At 45.6% G+C, this 22,108-nt stretch overlaps 1 protein-coding gene across 1 annotated transcript in view; it reads right to left on the bottom strand.

Moving 5' to 3' along the window:
• Positions 1-3,204: 3,204 nt before the first annotated feature.
• The window catches only part of LOC136583093 (sterol O-acyltransferase 2-like), a 78,718-nt gene continuing 59,814 nt past the window's right edge, over positions 3,205-22,108 (bottom strand). Inside the window, exons 11-16 of the mRNA XM_066584222.1 lie at positions 21,329-21,458; positions 17,943-18,040; positions 17,760-17,858; positions 17,541-17,676; positions 13,111-13,256; positions 3,205-3,657 (exon numbers count right to left, since the gene is read on the bottom strand). Of these exons, the coding sequence (XP_066440319.1) occupies positions 3,607-3,657; positions 13,111-13,256; positions 17,541-17,676; positions 17,760-17,858; positions 17,943-18,040; positions 21,329-21,458 (660 nt within the window). The 3' untranslated portion in view covers positions 3,205-3,606. The remainder of the gene's footprint in view (positions 3,658-13,110; positions 13,257-17,540; positions 17,677-17,759; positions 17,859-17,942; positions 18,041-21,328; positions 21,459-22,108) is intronic.

Here is a 22,108-nt window from a genome sequence, read left to right as displayed (position 1 = left end):
TGTGGGGGTTGCTTCATCCTATTGCTTTCAATGGGGCGGCAGCAGCGCCGGCCCCACTGAAATCAGTGGGAGAGCTTTGCGATCCTCTGCCACAGCTGTGACAGGTGATTCTTTCGTCTCCGCTGTAGTCCCATCATCACTGAACACTGTGGGGACCTTCGTGGAGCAGCTGTTCCAGTGAACAGCCAAAGTTTCATGCCAAACTTTGCCCGTTCACGCGTTCTCTGCATAAGCAAGGAGCGCATTTTTTTGCGGACATACGAGCGCACAAATACACGCTCGTTTGAACGAGGTTTTATAGTGACTTTTAGGGATTAGCAGACCTGCTATGAGTGTAGTGAGAAGAATTAGGCTTGAATAACTGGTATGAACTGTGATTGGGATTTCTTATTATACCAAGCTTGGGAACTTTGGGATAACATTGTTTGGAGTTATTCCGCAGAATGCCGGTAGTGTGTTGTTATATGCAACTTTGTACGATTAGTTGCAATGGACGGTTATAACACTCCACATTAAGGGGTGGATTGCTGTATCATAGCTGTGTGAACTTAATGCAGAACTTATTCTATACCAAGTACACCATATTCTTCTTTATTATACACTAGCGTACCCGTCGCGCGTTGCTGCGAAGACAGACATACATACATACATTCGTTTTTATATATCTAGATGACGGCAGCAGCGACCACTGAGGTTTTGTAGGCCGCTGCTTCCCCCTTGCAGGCTGAATAAAATAGCCGTTGTGTGGAACATCCAATTTATCCGGCTGCTGTGGCTTCTTGGGAAGATATCCTAGTACATGTTTGCCCACTTCCAACTCCAATGGAGACTGACTGTAAATGGCTGGCGTGCTCTAGTATTTATGGTTTCAAGCTGTACGTGTCATTGCATACAGTCTATCTATCTATCTATCTATCTATCTATCTATCTATCTATCTATCTATCTATCTATCTATCTATCTATCTATCAGGGTTATTGCATACAGTCTATCTATCTATCTATCTATCTATCTATCTATCTATCTATCTATCTATCAGGGTTATTGCATACAGTCTATCTATCTATCTATCTATCAGGGTTATTGCATACAGTCTATCTATCTATCTATCTATCTATCTATCTATGACATCAGGAAATGAGAGAATTAGATTCCGTACGTAAAATTTGAACGCTAATTCTTTGGCGCTTTGAATTGAATAATCGAGTTGGGACCCATTAACTTTTCCTATTTATGACATAATCAATGCTCGTGCCAAATTTTAAGTTTCTATGACATTGGGAAGTGAGAGAATTAAGTTGGGATGAGACATAAGGCCTTGCCCATAAGCATTCCCCAACCTCCAAGAACTGAACCTACCTACCTGAATGAGATTTTGTAGGCCGCTGCTTCCCCCTTGCGGGCTGAATAAAATAGCCGTTGGGTGGAACATACAATTTATCCGGCTGCTGTGGCTTCTTAGGAAGATATCCTAGTACTTGTTTACCCACTTCCAACTCCAATGGTAATTGGCTGGCGTGCTCTAGTGGTTCCAAGCTGTACGTGTCATAATACAGCCTTAATGACATCACAATGCAGCTTTATAGAACATGTTGGGGCATGTTCAAGGGCGTCCGATGTTGATGACATCAGTGATGACATCACAATAGCAGGTGGCTTACTTACTCGATCTACGTGGGGGGGGGGGGGGCGTAACTTTCGACGACGCTCGCGTGCCATTTATCGTAGGATATTTGTACTATGCCTATAATCTTCCCAGGAGTGTACTTAACAACTTCCCAAAGTTTCATGGCGATCGGATGAATGGTGTAGTAGCGCATAAAGGACAAACAGACACGCACGCACGCAGACACGCACGCACGCACGCAGACAGACATACATTCAATTTTATATATATAGACTAGCGTACCCGTCGCGCGTTGCTGCGAAGACAGACATACATACATACATTCGTTTTTATATATCTAGATGACGGCAGCAGCGACCACTGAGGTTTTGTAGGCCGCTGCTTCCCCCTTGCAGGCTGAATAAAATAGCCGTTGTGTGGAACATCCAATTTATCCGGCTGCTGTGGCTTCTTGGGAAGATATCCTAGTACATGTTTGCCCACTTCCAACTCCAATGGAGACTGACTGTAAATGGCTGGCGTGCTCTAGTATTTATGGTTTCAAGCTGTACGTGTCATTGCATACAGTCTATCTATCTATCTATCTATCTATCTATCTATCTATCTATCTATCTATCTATCTATCAGGGTTATTGCATACAGTCTATCTATCTATCTATCTATCTATCAGGGTTATTGCATACAGTCTATCTATCTATCTATCTATCTATCTATCTATCAGGGTTATTGCATACAGTCTATCTATCTATCTATCTATCTATGACATCAGGAAATGAGAGAATTAGATTCCGTACGTAAAATTTGAACGCTAATTCTTTGGCGCTTTGAATTGAATAATCGAGTTGGGACCCATTAACTTTTCCTATTTATGACATAATCAATGCTCGTGCCAAATTTTAAGTTTCTATGACATTGGGAAGTGAGAGAATTAAGTTGGGATGAGACATAAGGCCTTGCCCATAAGCATTCCCCAACCTCCAAGAACTGAACCTACCTACCTGAATGAGATTTTGTAGGCCGCTGCTTCCCCCTTGCGGGCTGAATAAAATAGCCGTTGGGTGGAACATACAATTTATCCGGCTGCTGTGGCTTCTTAGGAAGATATCCTAGTACTTGTTTACCCACTTCCAACTCCAATGGTAATTGGCTGGCGTGCTCTAGTGGTTCCAAGCTGTACGTGTCATAATACAGCCTTAATGACATCACAATGCAGCTTTATAGAACATGTTGGGGCATGTTCAAGGGCGTCCGATGTTGATGACATCAGTGATGACATCACAATAGCAGGTGGCTTACTTACTCGATCTACGTGGGGGGGGGGCGTAACTTTCGACGACGCTCGCGCGCCATTTATCGTAGGATATTTGTACTATGCCTATAATCTTCCCAGGAGTGTACTTAACAACTTCCCAAAGTTTCATGGCGATCGGATGAATGGTGTAGTAGCGCATAAAGGACAAACAGACACGCACGCACGCAGACACGCACGCACGCACGCAGACAGACATACATTCAATTTTATATATATAGATAACATAGCCTCCAGTCTGCGGTGCCTTCGGAAACAATACAAGCATAGAAACCAAAAATCAGACAATTTTAATAAAAAGCAATTACAAAAAGTCTCAACAAACTGATTGAGAAAAAAAGAGTGAAAAAGTGTATAGTGCCTTTAGCTTAACAACCACCGATCCTCCCCTGAGATAACTAGAGTATTTGTTCTCTCTGAAGCTTTTATAACATTTGATGTCATTAGATATTTTACATTCATAATATATTTTTTAGAAAACCAAAAAAAAAAAGGAAACCTAATGCAACGTCATCATTTTAGTCTCTCAGATCCAAAATGAGAGGACAAGTTTCTTAAATCAGGACTACATGTCATTAGAACATGCCGTGTCTTTCACATTCCACAGATGGTTAGTGAGTGAGATATATTGCACATTAGGTCATTTTCAGGACCTTCTAAAGTCTCTCCAATCACAAAGGACACGACCATGAGCGTGGGGTGACCAGTCCCCAGAATGTTTTCTGCGGAAAAAGAAAAGGTTATGAAGTTAATACTAAATATGTATTCATATTGAATATTAAAGGGGTTGTCTTATCAAAGTGACCCCAATCAATGTGCCCTGTTAAGGTATTTGCATGTCAAACCGAGGTCCCTCTCCTTAGAGCCACCGCTTTATGAGTTAACGCAGAAAATACGAGTAGACTTGGCCTTATTCCAACTGCGGCCTCCCCACTAACATGTCTGACTGCAAACTGTGGTTCTTCATTCTCATTGGGTAAGGTATGTTTTGACCAAATTTAATTAAAATGTGTTTATTAGCCTTGGAGTTAAAGTCAATTTATCAGGGCCTCCAGCTAGTAGGACACCCCCCTTATAAGTCCTTCCTTTATATTTCCCATTCTTTTTGAATTCACTTCTGGCTTTTGCTCAAAAAATTGCATCAAAAATGCGTGAGCAAAACCATTCATAACTAGAGATGAGCGAGCACCAAAATGCTCGGGTGCTCGTTACTCGGGACGAAATTATCGCGATGCTCGAGGGTTCGTTTCGAGTAACGAACCCCATTGAAGTCAATGGGCGACTCGAGCATTTTTGTATATTGCTGATGCTTGCTAAGGTTTCCATTTGTGAAAATCGGGGCAATTCAAGAAAGTGATGGGAACGACACAGCAACGGATAGGGCAGGCGAGGGGCTACATGTTGGGCTGCATCTCAAGTTCCCAGGTCCCACTATTAAGCCACAATAGCGGCAAGAGTGGGCCCCCCCCCCTCCCAACAACTTTTACTTCTGAAAAGCCCTCATTAGCATGGCATACCTTAGCTAAGCACCACACTACCTCCAACAAAGCACAATCACTGCCTGCATGACACTCCGCTGCCACTTCTCCTGGGTTACATGCTGCCCAACCCCCCCCTCACGACGCAGTGTCCACAGCGCACACCAAAGTGTCCCTGCGCAGCCTTCAGCTGCACTCATGCCACAACACCCTCATGTCTATTTATAAGTGCGTCTGCCAGAGGAACCGCAGGCACACACTGCAGAGGGTTGGCACGGCTAGGCAGCAACCCTCTTTAAAAGGGGCAGGGCGATAGCCCACAATGCTGTACAGAAGCAATGAGAAATATAATCCTGTGCCACCTCCATCAGGAGCTGCACACGTGGGCATAGCAATGGGGAACCTATGTGCCACACACTATTCATTCTGTCAAGGTGTCTGCATGCCCCAGTCAGACCGCAGTTTTTTATAAATAGTCACAGGCAGGTACAACTCCGCAATGGGAATTCCGTGTGCACCCACAGCATGGGTGGCTCCCTGGAACCCACCGGCTGTACATAAATGTATCCCATTGCAGTGCCCATCACAGCTGAGGTAACGTCCGATTAAATGCAGGTGGGCTTCGGCCCACACTGCATGCCCCAGTCAGACTGGGGTTCTTTAGAAGTGTACACATGGAGTTACAACTCCGTGTGGACCGACAGCATGGGTGGGTGCCAGGAAGCCACCGGCGGTACATAAATATATCCCATTGCATTGCCCATCACAGCTGAGGTAATGGCATGTTTAATGCAGGTGGGCTTCGGCCCACACTGCATGCCCCAGTCAGACTGGGGTTCTTTAGAAGTGGACACATGCAGTTACAACTCCCTGTGGACCCACAGCATGGGTGGGTGCCAGGAAGCTACCGGCGGTACATAAATATATCCCATTGCATTGCCCAACACAGCTGATGTTACGTCAGCTGTAATGCAGGTGGGCAAAAAATTAATTGGATTACACTGTAGGCGAGGGCCCCAAAAAATTGGTGTACCAACAGTACTAATGTACCTCAGAAAAATTGCCCATGCCCAACCAAGAGGGCAGGTGAAACCCATTAATCGCTTTGGTTAATGTGGCTTAATTGGTAACTAGGCCTGGAGGCAGCCCAGTTAAAATAAAAATTGGTTCAGTTGAAAGTTTCAACGCTTTAATGAGCATTGAAACGTATAAAAATGGTTTACAAAAATTATATGACTGAGCCTTGTGGGCCTAAGAAAAATTGCCCATTTGGCGTGATTACGTCAGGTTTCAGGAGGAGGAGCAGGAGGAGGAGGATGAATATTATACACAGATTGATGAAGCAAAAAGGTCCATGTTTTTGATGGTGGTAGAGAACAATGCTTCCATCCGCGGGTGCAGCCTACGTATTGTTTAGGTATCGCTGCTGTCCGCTGGTGGAGAAGAGAAGTCTGGGAAAATCCAGGCTTTTCTCATCTTGATGAGTGTAAGCCTGTCGGCACTGTCGGTTGATAGGTGGGTACGCTTATCTGTGATGATTCCCCCAGCCGCACTAAACACCCTTTCTGACAAGACGCTAGCCGCAGGACAAGCAAGCACCTCCAGGGCATACAGCGCGAGTTCAGGCCACGTGTCCAGCTTCGACACCCAGTAGTTGTAGGGGGCAGAGGCGTCACGGAGGATCACCATCCTTTTACAGTGCTCCCGCCGACTCAGCCTTGACTGGGGAGCGGTAACACAGTCTTGCTGGGGAGCCAGAAAGCTGTCAAAGGCCTTAGAGAGTGTTCCACTGCCTGTGCTGTACATGCTGCCTGATCTCTGCGCCTCCCCTGCTACCTGGCCCTCGGAACTGCGCCTTCGGCCACTAGCGCTGTCGGATGGGAATTTTACCATCAGTTTGTCCGCCAGGGTCCTGTGGTATAGCATCACTCTCGAACGCCTTTCCTCTTCGGGTATGAGAGTGGAAAGGTTCTCCTTATACCGTGGGTCGAGCAGTGTGTACACCCAGTAATCCATAGTGGCCAGAATGCGTGTAACGTGAGGGTCACGAGAAAGGCATCCTAACATGAAGTCAGCCATGTGTGCCAGGGTACCTGTACGCAACACATGGCTGTCCTCACTAGGAAGATCACTTTCAGGATCCTCCTCCTCCTCAGGCCATACACGCTGAAAGGATGACAGGCAAGCAGCATGGGTACCCTCAGCAGTGGGCCAAGCTGTCTCTTCCCCCTCCTTCTCATCCTCCTCATGCTCCTCCTCCTCCTCCTCCTCAACGCGCTGAGATATAGACAGGAGGGTGCTCTGACTATCCAGCGACATACTGTCTTCCCCCGCCTCTGTTTCTGAGCGCAAAGCGTCTGCCTTTATGTTTTGCAGGGAACTTCTCAAGAGGCATAGCAGAGGAATGGTGACGCTAATGATTGCAGCATCGCCGCTCACCATCTGGGTAGACTCCTCAAAGTTTGCAAGGACCTGGCAGATGTCTGCCAACCAGGCCCACTCTTCTGTAAAGAATTGAGGAGGCTGACTCCCACTGCGCCGCCCATGTTGGAGTTGGTATTCCACTATAGCTCTTTGCTGCTCATAGAGCCTGGCCAACATGTGGAGCGTAGAGTTCCACCGTGTGGGCACGTCGCACAGCAGTCGGTGCACTGGCAGATGAAACCGATGTTGCAGGGTGGCAGCGTCCGTGTGGGACTTGCGGAAATGTGCGCAGAGCCGGCGCACCTTTCCGAGCAGGTCTGACAAGCGTGGGTAGCTTTTCAGAAAGCGCTGAACCACCAAATTAAAGACGTGGGCCAGGCATGGCACGTGCGTGAGGCTGCCGAGCTGCAGAGCCGCCACCAGGTTACGGCCATTGTCACACACGACCATGCCCGGTTGGAGGCTCAGCGGTGCAAGCCAGCGGTCGGTCTGCTCTGTCAGACCCTGCAGCAGTTCGTGGGCCGTGTGCCTATTCTCTCCTAAGCTGAGTAGTTTCAGCACGGCCTGCTGACGCTTGCCCACCGCTGTGCTGCTGTGCCGCGCGACACCGACTGCTGGCGACGTGCTGCTGCTGACACATCTTGATTGCGAGACAGAGGTTGCGTAGGAGGAGGAGGAGGAGGAGGAGGGTGGTTTAGTGGAGGAAGCATACACCGCCGCAGATACCACCACCGAGCTGGGGCACACAATTCTGGGAGTGGGTAGGACGTGAGCGGTCACAGGCTCTGACTCTGTCCTAGCCTCCACTAAATTCACCCAATGTGCCGTCAGGGAGATATAGTGGCCCTGCCCGCCTGTGCTTGTCCACGAGTCCGTTGTTAAGTGGACCTTGGCAGTAACCGCGTTGCTGAGGGTGCGTACAATGTTGCGGGAGACGTGGTTGTGCAGGGCTGGGACAGCACATCAGGAAAAGTAGTGGCGACTGGGAACTGAGTAGCGCGGGGCCGCCGCCGCCATCATACTCTTGAAAGCCTCCATTTCCACAACCCTATACGGCAGCATCTCCAGGCTGATAAATTTGGCTATGTGCACGTTTAACGCTTGAGCGTGCGGGTGCGTGGCGGCGTACTTGCGCTTGCGCTCCAACACTTGCGCTAGCGACGGCTGGACGGTGCGCTGACAGACATTGGTCGATGGGGCCGAGGACAGCGGAGGTGAGGGTGTGGGTGCAGGCCAGGAGACGGTAGTGCCTGTGCCCTGAGAGGGGGGTTGGATCTCAGTGGCAGGTTGGGGCACAGGGGGAGAGGCAGCGGTGCAAACCGGAGGCGGTGAACGGCCTTCGTCCCACCTTGTGGGGTGCTTGGCCATCATATGTCTGCGCATGCTGGTGGTGGTGAGGCTGGTGGTGGTGGCTCCCCGGCTGATCTTGGCGCGACAAAGGTTGCACACCACTGTTCGTCGGTCGTCTGCACTCTCAGTGAAAAACTGCCAGACCTTTGAGCACCTCGGCCTCTGCAGGGTGGCATGGCGCGAGGGGGCGCTTCGGGAAACAGTTGGTGGATTATTCGGTCTGGCCCTGCCTCTACCCCTGGACACCGCACTGCCTCTTGCAACCTGCCCTGCTGCTGCCCTTGCCTCCCCCTGTGAAGACCTGTCCTCAGTAGGCGTAGCAAACCAGGTGGGGTCAGTCACCTCATCGTCCTGCTGCTCTTCCTCCGAATCCTCTGTGCGCTCCTCCCTCGGACTTACTGAAATTACTACTACCTCACTGATAGACAACTGTGTCTCATCGTGATCGTCCTCCTCACCCACTGAAAGGTCTTGAGACAGTTGCCGGAAGTCCGCAGCCTCATCCCCCGGAGCCCGGGAGCTTTCCAAAGGTTGGGCATCGGTCACGACAAACTCCTCCAGTGGGAGAGGATTCGGATCCCTTGCTGCCCATTCTGGGCAGGGGCCCGGGAACAGTTCCTGGGAGTCTGCCTGCTCTTCAGAATGTGTCATTGTAATGGAGTGAGGAGGCTGGGAGGAAGGAGGAGCAGCAGCCAGAGGATTTAGAGTTGCAGCAGTGGACGGCGCAGAACTCTGGGTGTTCGATAGATTGCTGGATGCACTTTCTGCCATCCACGACAGGACCTGCTCACACTGCTCATTTTCTAATAAAGGTCTAGCGCGTGGACCCATTAATTGTGAGATGAATGTGGGGACACCAGAAACGTGCCTCTCTCCTAATCCCGCAGCAGTCGGCTGCGATACACTAGGATCAGGAGCTCGGCCTGTGCCCACACCCTGACTTGGGCCTTCGCGTCCTCGCCCGCGTCCACGTCCTCTAGGCCTACCCCTACCCCTCAGCATGGTGTATTACCAGTAGTGCAGAAACTGAACGCTGTAATTAAATGTGCCGCTTATTGGCCTGTGGTTGGAGGCTGACTTCGCTTACCGAACGCCAGGAAATAATTTTGCGCAAGCCTGCTGTAACACTTAGCTGGCTGCGTATGAATTAGGAGGACAACTACACCCAGCACAGACCCAGTACACTGAGGACAGTCACAGGCAGCCCAAATAGATTTTTTTCCCCAAATGTTTTTGGAAAGGCCCACTACCTATATTCAATAAATATGTCTTCTGTCCCTGCGTCACCACTACCGGCCCTGGAGTATGTAAAATAACTGCAGACTGTTGCACTGTGGACTGGAATGTGGTGTAACAGCCAACACAGAGCCAGGAAATAATTTTGCGCAAGCCTGCTGTAACACTTAGCTGGCTGCGTATGAATTAGGAGGACAACTACACCCAGCACAGACCCAGTACACTGAGGACAGTCACAGGCAGCCCAAATAGATTTTTTTCCCCCAATGTTTTTGGAAAGGCTCACTGCCTATATTCAATAAATATGTCTTCTGTCCCTGCCTCACCACCACTACTGGCCCTGGAGTATGTATAATTACTGCAGGGCGCAATGCTCTGCACGGCCGATATACAAAAAAAAAAAAAAGTGCAACACTGCAAAAAGCAGCCTCCACACTACTGCACACGGTTAGATGTGGCCCTAAGAAGGACCGTTGGGGTTCTTGAAGCCTAAAATACTCCTAACACTCCCCCTATAGCAGCTCCGGCACCAACAGCACTTTCCCTCCTCTATGTCAGGATAAATCTGTGGCGAGCCACGGGAGGGGCCGATTTTTATACTCGGGTGACACCTGATCTCGCCAGCCACTCACTGCAGGGGGGTGGTATAGGGCTTGAACGTCGCAGGGGGAAGTTGTAATGCCTTCCCTGTCTTTCTATTGGCCAGAAAAGCGCGCTAACGTCTCAGAGATGAAAGTGAAAGTAACTCGAACATCGCGTGGTACTCATCACGAGTAACGAGCATCTCGAACACGCTAATACTCGAACGAGTATCAAGCTCGGACGAGTACGTTCGCTCATCTCTATTCATAACCTCTTAACGCCTCAGGATGTACAGTTACATCCTGGAGGTTTGGGCTATGTACGGAGGGTAATCAGGGGTCAATCCTGCACCATACAATTTGGGTGCTGTCTTTTTTTTTATAGCCGACACCCGCCTGCAACAACTCTAATAAGCAGAGCTGCTGAGCAGAGCTATTAACCCTTTAACCCCTAAGAGGCGAAGCCTGTTTGCACCTTAGTAACAGAGCCAAATTTTTCAACACTGACGTGTCTCTTTAACATAGAATAACTCCATAAAGGTTTTGCATATCCAAGGGATTCTGCCACAGTTTTTTCGTCACATATTGTACTTCATTTAGGTGGTAAAAAAAGACTAATAGAAATTGTGTATATTTATTAAAAGTGCCAAAATTGGAAAAAAATATATTTTTTCACATTTTCAACTGTAATATCTCAAATATGTGCAAACATACTGTACACATTTTTGCTAAGATATATTTCCATTTGTTTACTTTATTCTGGCGCACATTTGAAAAACGTTGGTTTTTTTAACCATTTAGTAGACTTACAAATTTAACATTGATTATCAACATTTTGAGGAACACTTTGTTTTCCTACACCAAGCCAAGATTGCAAAGGCTCATAGGTGTCAGAATGATAGATACCCCCACAAATGACCCCATTTTAAAAACTACATGTCATTTCAAATAGATATTTTTATTTCTGTATTGCACATGAAAAAGAGAATTTACACCCCAAAATCGATGCCCCTGTTTGTCCTGTGTTTAGAAACATACCCATTGTGGCCCTAATATTATGTCTGTATGCACAACGGGGCCCAAATTGAAAGGAGCAGCCGGTGGCTTTCAGAACAGAAATTTTGCTTAAAGATGACTTAGGCCGCATTGCCCACTTGTAGAGCCCTTGAGCGGCCAAAACAACAGCGAACAAATGGAGGACAAATGACCCCATTTTGAGACCCCTTAACAAATTCAACTAGGGGTGTACTGCATATTTTGACCCAACAGTTTTTGAATGAATCTAAGCAAAGCAGAAGCAAAAAATTATGATTTTCATTTTTTTGGCTTGCACCCCAAAATAGATACCCCTGTTTGTCCCATGTTCAGAAATATGCTCATTGTGGCCCTAATCTTCTGTCGGGCTGCACAACGGGGCCCAAACCAAAAGGAGCATTGACGATCAACTATTTTTAACTTTTACGTGATCGCCATTACCTTTTGGACGGCGATCATGTGATCGGAAACCGCTCACCGCGGTCCTCAGTGACTGCCCTAGGCTCTCCGCTACCTTTAGTAGTCAGGAGCCAGGAGATTTTAAATTTCCTGGACTCTCCCCAGCTTCTGTGCTTGCGTCCACCATTTTGCCGACGTGTTCATGTGCCGAAGTTGGATAAAAGGTCAACGAATAAAGATCCCATCAGGGGACATCGCCGGAGGCCTTAGGCCTCCTGCACATGGGTGGGTCTGACCCCGTATGTGAGATTCCCGCAGTGGAGTTTGAAATTGGTGCCCCCAGAGTACCTGTCCAGCGGCTTCTGCACACGCTGCGGATGTGTCAGGCGACACTCGGTCGCGCATGCGCAGTAGCTGGCGGCGCTGGGGGAGTGACATATATCTTGCGATACTTCTGCAGTGCTCATTGCGGAAGTGCCGCAGGACGGACCATTTCCATTGACTGCAATTGAAGCCAGCAGTGTATAAGCCGCACAAAATTGAAGCATGGTTTTTGTTAACGTGATTGTCAATGGGGCTTTCTAATATTAAAACGCAATGCAATGCGTTTTTGGTGCATTGCGTTGCGTTTTTAACATTAAAAAGTCCCATTGACAATCGCGTTACCAAAAACCGCAAACGCAAGTGTATGGGAGCCCTAATAAAAGAATCTAAATCTAAAGAAAACCCCATAACATATTTGGTAACGCTGCAATGTCCGTAAAAGTCCAATCGATGAAAGGAACGCATAATGCACCCCGCTGGGTAAACCTTGTCAGGTAAAAAAACAACGCCACCAGAATGGCACTTTTTAAGCCACCCTGCCTCTAAAAAAACATGTAATAAAAGCGATCAAAAACTTGTATGTACTCCAAAATGGTACCAATAGAAACTACAGGACATCCTGCAAAAAATAAGCCCTCGTACAACTATGTCGATGGAACAATAAAAATGTTATGGCTGTTAGAAGATGGTGACAACTGACATAGAGTGCCCACTAAGGTAGGAAGTATTCTTATTGACCGATTTATTAAATTCCGATTCCCTGTTGTCTCATGAGGCCTGCACAGTGACTGCCCGAATCCTACAGCAGACTGGAAGTCACAGTCTCTATTCATTCTTATGAGAACCAATGTGAGTCTCATAGGAATGAATAGAGACAGTGATTTCCGGTGTGCTGTGGGATTCGACCAGTCACTGCGTGAGTCACATGGGACAGTGAAGGACCGGACGGAAACATTAATAACGCAGCCAATAATTGTATTAACTGCCTAGTATGCAATATATGTCAGCTGTACTCCGAGGAAACGATGAAAAGTTTCACCGGAGCGGCTCTTTAATGTAGTTTTCTTAGTTTGGAGGAGAGTTATTCATCACAGATCTTCCTACTGTCCTACTGGTCATTCTAGAATTTTGACTATTGGATTAAGGATGCTTGCACTTTTGTGATCTGTTTATACTGGTAACAGGACACTTAAACGGTGTGGCACATGTAGTAAGGGTTAATAGGTGAAATGAGAACTGCAAAGCTTCAGAATTTTATCAGTGAGTGAAATAATGCTTCGGTGATATTTAGAAACATCATCATTTTCCCTAAACTGCATCTAGCTCATTAATCACAATTCGGATTTACCTCTGTGAGGGGGCAGTGTATCTGGGCGTACCACTCCTGGCAGTATAAGCACAGCTGGATTCCCTGGCCGATGAAGAGGAAGGTCCACAAAATAATGTTCCACACCGGGTTGGTCTTCTTATCATTCAGCATGAAATTAAAAAGGACTGGAAAACACATGAAGCATGAAAGGAGATGTAACTAAAGATACATAACAGGTTCTCTACAAAAGTATGAGTAAAATACAAATCAAGCAAGAACAATTTAAATCGTACAACACAACTTATATAACAAACGGTTTCTCTAAATTCAGCACAAAATCCCACTTTTAATGACTACTACAGTCTCGAAATTATTCAACCCCTTCATGACAATTGTCTTTAGAACTTAGTAGAGCACCTATTGCTGAAAACATGATGAATAGCCAGACAGCAGCTTCTAACAGCGTTCCTGAGGAATCTTAGCTCGTTCCTCATGGGCAATGGCCTCCAGTTCACTAATATTCTCGGGTTTGCATGCTATAACCACCTACTTCTAATCCCACCAACAATTTTTTTGAAGGGCTTAGGTCAGGAGACTGTGACGGCCACTCCAGAATCTTCCAGGACTTCTTCTGAAACCAAGCCTTGCTGGACTTTGACGTATTCTAGAGATCATTGTCCTATTAGAAGATCCATTGATGCCCAAGCTTCAGTTTCCTCACAGAAAGTATGATGTTGTCTCCTAGGATTTCCTGATTAGTTGCATCAGGTGTGTTTGAAACAACATCTGATTTGCAAATGTGTGCTCTCATGAGGGATTCTATTGAAGTATTTGAATAATTCTGAGACTGCAGCAGTCATTAACCCCTTCCCGCAACAGGGCATAAACTTACGTCCTGGGGATAGCGCGAGATCACATACGATCTCGCGCTATCCCGCAGCGGGAGCTGGCTGTCAGTCACAGCCGGCGTCCTACTGCAACAGCGGGGGGGCCTCGGAGATGCGCCCCCCCCCCCCCCCCCGCTGTTAACCCCTTTCCTGCCGCGATCTAAGTAGATCGTGACAGGGAAAGAGTTCACAGAGGGAGCGCGCTCCCTTTGTGTCTTCAGCCAACTCCCGCGATGTTATCGCGAGAGCCCGGCCTGTCGCCATGGCAACAGGACACCAGACACCAGCGTCCTGTATTGCCAATGCCTACTATCGCTGTATAAGCGATAAGGTATGGCAGGGCAGTACTGTGGTCAAAGTCCCCCAGGGGGACTCGAGTTGTGTAAAAAAAAGATTAAAAAAATGAATTAAAAAAAAATGTAAAAAAAAAAGGTAAAAACCCCTTTTTTATGCTTTTTCTCATATTAGCATAAAAAAGGTTTAAAAAAATTAAAACCCACATATTTGGTATTGTCGCGTCCGTAACGACGCGTAAAATAAGCTGAACATGCTTTTGAGTGTGCACGGTAAACGCTAAAAAACTGAGGCAAAATGCAAATTTTTAGCATTTTGCCTCCCTAAAAACGCAATAAAAGTGATCAAAAAAGCCGTATGTACCCCAAAATGGTACCAATAAAATCTACAGCTCATCTCACAAATAATAAGCCCTCACAGAGCTCTGTACATAAAAAAATAAAAAGTTACAGGACTTTGAATGCAGCGATTTAGAAAAATTTTTTTTCCAAAAAAAGGGGTTTATTGCAGAAAAGGGGAAAAACCTAAAAAAAAATGTAAGAATTTTGGTATCATTGTAACCGCACTGGCCCGTAGAGAAAATGGATTGTGTAATTTATGCTGCATGATTAACGCTGTAAAAAAAAAATCTATGGCAGAATTGATGCATTTTCTCTCCCTGTTATCATAAAAAAAAACTAAGTTTTACAATATAATCAAATGTACCCAAAAGTGACACCGATAAAAACTACAGCTCACCACGCAAAAAACAAGCCCTTATACGGCCGTGTCGACGGAAAAATAAAAAGTTATGACTTTTGATAAATGGAGAAGAAAATCTGCCAAAAATCATTGCGTCCTTAAGCCCAAAATAGGCCGTGTCATTAAGGGGTTAAAAGTGGTACTTTGTGTTTCATTTGGGGATATCACTTGGTATGTTAATAGTGTTGAGCACTTAAGGCCTCCTTTACACAGGCCGGTCAGATTCCGTATGCGTGATTCTCGCAGCGGAGTTCGACCCTGCATACCTCTCCGGCGGCTTATGTTCAGCTCTGCGGATGAGCTGGTTGGCACTCCATCATGCATGCGCAGTAGCCGCCGGTGCTCTGAAATGACGCGGATTCCGTGATACTTCCACAGTGCTCACTGCGGAAGTGCCATGGGACGGACAGATTCCATTGACTTCAGTGGAAGACGGCCGCGCGTAGCCAGCACAGAATTTCAGCATGGTGCGATTCTCACCCGTGAGTCATAAATCGCAATCAATTTCCGCTCGTGGGAGGGAAATCACTGTTGTATCGTAGCATGCTATGGGCTGGATTTGCTGTGGAATCCAGCGGCGGAATCCCCCCATAGATTTCGCAATGCAAATTTGCTCGTGTGAAGGAGGCCTTAGGCTGACTGCACACAACCGGATTCCGCAGCAAAACGGTCCATAGTATGCTATGGGAAAAATGGCTTTTTCCTGCACTATATCGTAAATCAATTGCAACTTTCCACACGCAGAGGAAAAATTGCAGCATGCTGTATTGTAGTGTGGTGTCCGCACAGACGGCTTCCATTAAAGTCAATGGAAGTCGTGCGACCCGCGGCCAGTCTGCAATTAACATTTCGGACAGGTCGTTGATTCTGCGTAATCACTAGGCGTTGGCGCGGTAAAATCTGTACTACGCATGTCCGACGTTGAGCCGTCCGGCCTATCTGCAGTACAGAAGAAAGACGACAACTGACAGGTACGCGGGGTCCCCAGCCAGGCACAGGGTCGGATTCCGCTGCACGACTCCACATCCGCAATCCAACCCAGATGTGCTGCCGGCCTTAAATTGTTTTTGCTTGATTATTTTTTTTTGCAAGCAGCTAAACGTTTGTAAATTGGGCAATGGGGGTTGAATAATTTTGATTGGATTGGTTGTGTTACCATATTAATTTCAAAATGGAGAGCTAACCCTTCGGATACCTGTGAGGATGCTTAAATCCAATAGGGGCATAAGATATGTCTGCTGTCAAGGAATTGTCTAGTTTCCCTCATTCATGTTTAATCATGGGTAGATCCCACCAAATTTGGAAGGATTCAAATGACATTTATCAAATGTGTTTAGCCAGCTTAAGGTAGGAAATCAACTACAATTGCTCAAGCGAAACGGAATGATATATTAAAACAATCAGGACTATACTGTGGTGTAACAAGGTCCAAACTGGTCCTATAAGACTGTCTTAAAGGGGTTGTCCCGCGGCAGCAAGTGGGTCTATACACTTCTGTATGGCCATATTAATGCACTTTGTAATATACATTGTGCATTAATTATGAGCCATACAGAAGTTATAAAAAGTTTTATACTTACCTGCTCCGTTACTGGCGTCCTCGTTCCCATGGAGCCGACTAATTTTCGCCCTCCGATGGCCAAATTAGCCGCGCTTGCGCAGTCCAGGTCTTCTGCTGTTCTCTATGGGGCTCCGTGTAGCTCCGTGTAGCTCCGCCCCGTCACGTGCCGATTCCAGCCAATCAGGAGGCTGGAATCGGCAATGGACCTCACAGAAGAGCTGCGGTCCACGGAGGTAGAGGATCCCGGCGGCCATCTTCACCGGTAAGAATAGAAGTCACCGGAGCGCCGGGATTCAGGTAAGCGCTGTGCTGTTCTTTTTTTCAGTCCCTGCATCGGGGTTGTCTCGCGCCGAACGGGGGGGGGGGGGTTTGAAAAAAAAAAAACCCGTTTCGGCGCGGGACAACCCCTTTAAGTGGGGGAGAATTTTTTAAAAAGTGTGATTTCAAGGTTGCATTTTTATGTACTGGTTATACACAATGAAGCCGGCCACGAAGTCATGGAAGGTGTATCAACTTATACGTTCCAGCTTGCAGTATTATTGTTTTCCGTTTTAGTGCCGGTCCAAGGTACTTACTGTAGGATGTTGACAGGTCTTTGCATCTTAGCACACAAGGTGCTGCAGCTTTGAAGAAGCCAAAGGGGATAGTGATGGTTAGGTGTAAATAATAACTAAACATAGAGGTGAATTAAGTCTACACCCTTGGACCCAACTAACCAAAGGCATATTTACCAGAGTCAGGTCACTTGGGTACTAAGGGGTTCTTCAGACGGAGGAGACCAGGCTTGGTTAGTGCTGTTCCTTTTATTATTGCTGATGAGGAACTCTAGAGGAACTGCATAGTTTCCAAACAAGGGGTTGGTAACTGGCGCACTTGACCCTTCTGTCCTGGGTGTCAAAACCCAGCAACATAATGGGAGCCCATTTCTTCTACTTAGACTAACAACAACATTATGGAAAAAAGAGGGAAACTGTGGTCAAGTATACCTCCAAAAATAGCAAATAGGCAGAACATGACTGGATAAAAGTAACCAAGAGACAATGTAAAAGCATATTCATGTGCAGAGGCAGAGAAGAGGAATACGGTCAGCATCACTCCTGAGCGACAACGGTTCTTGAGTAGCTGAAAAATAAGGAATTGTTTACTTGCTTAGTGCAGAATCACATCTTTAGGTTTTTCTAATCATCATATGGTTGAATCCTCACCCACAGCAGATCCTGGTAGAGGTAATAATACAACCAGTCATGGATGATCACATTCCATGTGCGGTAGTAGTTCGAGAAGGATGTGGAATTCCACCAGTCCTATAGAGAATGAAGACAACAACTGTATTACAAACCAATATAAGGCACAACACCAGTGTATAAGAAGTGGGATGGTCCAGTCACCTTATAAAACATGCGATCTGCAAAACGGAGCATCTCAGCAAAAGCATTCATCCAACAGTGCAGAAATCCAAAGAATGAGGCAAGGAGCACAAGAATACCTGAAAATAGATAAAAATATGAAAATCAACAAGCTACCTTCTAGTGGTGGTAGCCCGGCTTACTAAGATAGCCCATTTCATCCCCACCAAAGGGGATCAGAGAAGTTTTCAGGCTGCATGGAATACCAAATGATGTAGTTTCTGACATGGGGGTACAGTTCAGATCAAAGTTTTGGAAGAACTTTTGCACAGCCCTGGGCATCACCATAAATCTATCCTCAGCATTTCACCCCCAGTCTAACGGTCAGACCGAACAGGACAAACCAAACTCAAGAACAGTATCTCTGGTGCTTCACCTCCCATCTCCATGATGATTGGGTGGACTGCCTACCAATGGCAGAGTTCACATGTAATAACGCCAGGTGTGGGGGAAATTACTCATGATTCCATTTTGTTCTACATTACCTTTAAATACTAGTGTCTTTTAGAATTATGTTCATTTCTAATAAAACTAATATAATGATAGGCGAAGGTTACTATGGCCGTATCTTGTAATAAATGGTCAAGACAACCTCATACAGTAATAAACAGCTGATATTTAGTCATGAGGTGGATAAGATAAAGCTCCCAGACGATAAATGCCATAAATTAATTTATAATTAGAATAACTATATAGAAGATAGCTGACTATGAGGAAAAAGCACATATTAAGAATAGACTTTGAAGTGACAAGTGGCAGGCAAGAAAATGCTGAAATGTAAACATGTATGTAATGTTTGGCACAAAATCAATGTCACTTTAATTATGTGTTATGCTTATAAAGACCTGTGTTAACTGCAATAAACTCAGACATGACCTGTACACTATCGAAAGAGGGTGTATGTGATTTCTCTCTACCAATTGGTACTTATTAATCCTTTTGAATCTGCAGATTCACTTCAATTTGGACGCCGAATGACATACTAGGGGACATTTCCCCAACACAGACATTGCTCGAGTCCATTTTTTGTGATTTATGGACTACATCCAGTGTCCATTCCAGGCCTCCCGGTCGAACTTCCTGTCCCCACAGCCAACAACAGACTGGGTAACCTTACAGGAAACTCAAGAAAAATTAAAGGAAATACTTCAGGAAGCCCAGGAGAACTACAAAGGAGCTGCAGATCACCATCACAGGGCCTCTCCTGCCTTTCAGGTAGGGGACAAGGTGTGGTTGTCTACCCAGAATCTGAAGAGCCAGGTCCCTTCTTTCAAGCTCGAACCAAAATATATGGGGCCATTTCCAATCATGGCAATGATGGGCCAAGTAGCGTTCCATCTGGGTCTGCCTAGCAATTTAAAGATCCATCCTGTGTTTCATACGACCCCTTTCCAGGAAGAAGCCAGCCACCTCTTCCACCAGTGAATGTTCAAGGGGAAGAGGAGTGTGTTGTGGACAATATTCTGGACACGAGACTTCATTGGGAGGGAGTTTGCAGTATAAGGTGGAAAGGATATGGGCCAAAGGAAAACTCTTGGGAGCCGACATCCATGCAGGACTTTCACTACAGGTACCTGGGAAAATACGGAGGCCATTCTGGAGGGGGCTACTGTCAGGATTCGAACCTGCGACTTCCTGCACCCCGAGCAGCAGCTACTTTACCTGGTGATCAGGTGCTCATGAGATCTCCTACTCATCATCATGAATATAATTAGGAGGTTGTAACTGAAGAGAAAAAAAAAGTATACATCCCCTCTCCCATGCTGTCTGGGGTGCCTATCCAACGTGTCACCTCATGCAGTACTGGCTTTAGCCAGCATATAGTGCCGTTGTATTACGGCAGAAAAAGAGTAAGCCCCCCTAGGAAAACCAGGATACAAATTGGATGGGAAAGGGTTAAGGTGCGACGCGGTCGTTGTTTTGTATGATTGTAAAGCATTTCCTTGGGAACTATAAGGCCATAAACTATGATGAACTTGTGGCGAATATGTGCACTTCTGTTTTTGAACACATGATTGTAAAGTGACTTTAAATTGCAGGACCTAAAGTCATTCTGGATTGAATTCCAGATTGTCTTGGTGATGTAAATGAGGAACACGGTGAGTGATTTAATCAGGAAATAAAGACTGAGGAAGAACAAGACTGCGGACGATGGGATAGGTATATGATGGCGGACTACTGGTGAAATATCCAACACCAATGTCCAGGAATATCTCATCACAGCAAATCACAGAAATGTAGTTTCATCAACATCTTAATGAAAAAAACTTTTGTTTTATTCATGTTCTAGGCCTCTTTAATCCCTTTCCCTCTACAGGACGTAAGGGTACGTCATGGCATCGGGGTACTTCCCGCAACTGGTCCCTTCTCATCTCGCGCTATCCGGCTGCCACAGGATGACACCTACAGGCGTCCTGTATTACCATTGCCTATGATCGCTATAACAAGCGATAAGGCATTGCAGGAGAGAAGTCCTGCAATGCCTTATCATAGCGATCATCGGTGCTATGATGTAAGTCCTACAGAGGGACACAAATGGTGTAAAAAAAGGTTAAAAACAGTGTACAAAAAAGAAAAATGTAAAAAAAAACAACACATATTTGGTATCGTCATGTTCATAACAAAGTGTACAATAAGTTGAACAAGCTTTCTATCCTGTACAGCAAGACGCATTAAAAAAACACTCAAAAAAGGAGGCAAAATGCAAATTTTTAGCATTTTACCTCCCCAAAAAACGTCATAAAAGTGATAAAAAAAAGCCATATGTACCCCAAAATGGTACCAATAAAAAGTACAGCTCTCACAGAACTCCGTCCATGAAAAAATAAAAAATGTTATAGGACTTTGAATGCAGCAATTTAGAAAAAAAAAGATTTCCAAAAATTGTTTTTTATTGCAGAAAAGTGGAAAAACCTAAAAAAATATAAAAATTTTGGTATCTTTGTAATCTTACCAACCTGCAGAAAAAAAATCTATTGTGTCATTTATGCTGCATGATTAACGCTGTAGAAAAAAAAATCTGTCAGAATTGATGTGTTTTCTCTTTGTTATCATAAAAAAAAACTAATAAATGGCACCGATAAAAACTACAGTTCGACACACAAAAACCAAGTCCTTACACGGCCGCGTCGACAGAAAAGTAAAAAAGTTATGGCTTTTGAAAAGTGGAGATGAAAATCCGCCAAAAATCGTTGTGTCCTTAAGCCCAAAATAGGCCATGTCCTTAAGGGGTTAAGGCTCGGGGTGTAAAGTCTTCCAATCTTTCGAACCTTCTACCATAGTTGAATCAGTCTTTATCCTTGATATGTAAATCAATGAATTATATAAAGACGGTGTGTATATATTTAATAGGCAGTTCTTAGTCTTACCAGGCAGTATAGAATGGAAGATGGAAAGCACTAAGGTCTTCGTATTGAACGGCTGCTTGCTCATGTTTTTGAATAAAGGGAGGCATAGTGTTACCATGACAAAGTTTATCAAAAGTAGACAGCCAAGGAACTAGAGATATGGAAAAAGGGAATAAAAAAACAGGTTATATCTTACACCACAGATGATTTTATTCATACCACAATATACTACTGAAGTAGCTGAGGGATAACGTTCATTGTTTATATCTGATCATATATAACACACTTAGTCATGCTGCTCATTGTAGCTTGTACAGCTCCAATGTCAGAAGACGTCTGACAGGGTATTCTTACTGTCTATTGCCAACCACTCCGCTGTCAGAGCCTCTCTGGTGGCCACACACTGGCTTTAGCCAACAGATGGCACACTTGTAGGACAGTAAAAAGAGAAAGCCTTTTAGGAAACCCTGAATCCAAAATTGGATTGGAAAGGGTTAATAGCCACCAACAATAAGTTCATATCACCAGAACTTGTTGTACGCAGAGGTAGAGTCATGATAACCATCAAAACAATGTTAGAGTTTCACTCATACCGTGTGATGCAAACTTATGTGTTTCTTTGTGAGGACAGTCACTCATACAGTGTTGATCCCTAGTAGTTCTAGTTGCTGTAGGTGTACCTAACACATACTTTATGAGTCCAGGGGACCATTAGCTCATCTCCCGGAGGTACACAGGACACATGCCACCCAACATGACCACCTGTAGCTGATAGTAGAATACCTGCACAGTATAAGTCAT

The sequence above is a fragment of the Eleutherodactylus coqui genome, chromosome 1 (assembly GCF_035609145.1).
Source record: "Eleutherodactylus coqui strain aEleCoq1 chromosome 1, aEleCoq1.hap1, whole genome shotgun sequence".
Taxonomy (NCBI): domain Eukaryota; kingdom Metazoa; phylum Chordata; class Amphibia; order Anura; family Eleutherodactylidae; genus Eleutherodactylus; species Eleutherodactylus coqui.
This window is presented reverse-complemented; position numbering and strand designations above follow the sequence as displayed.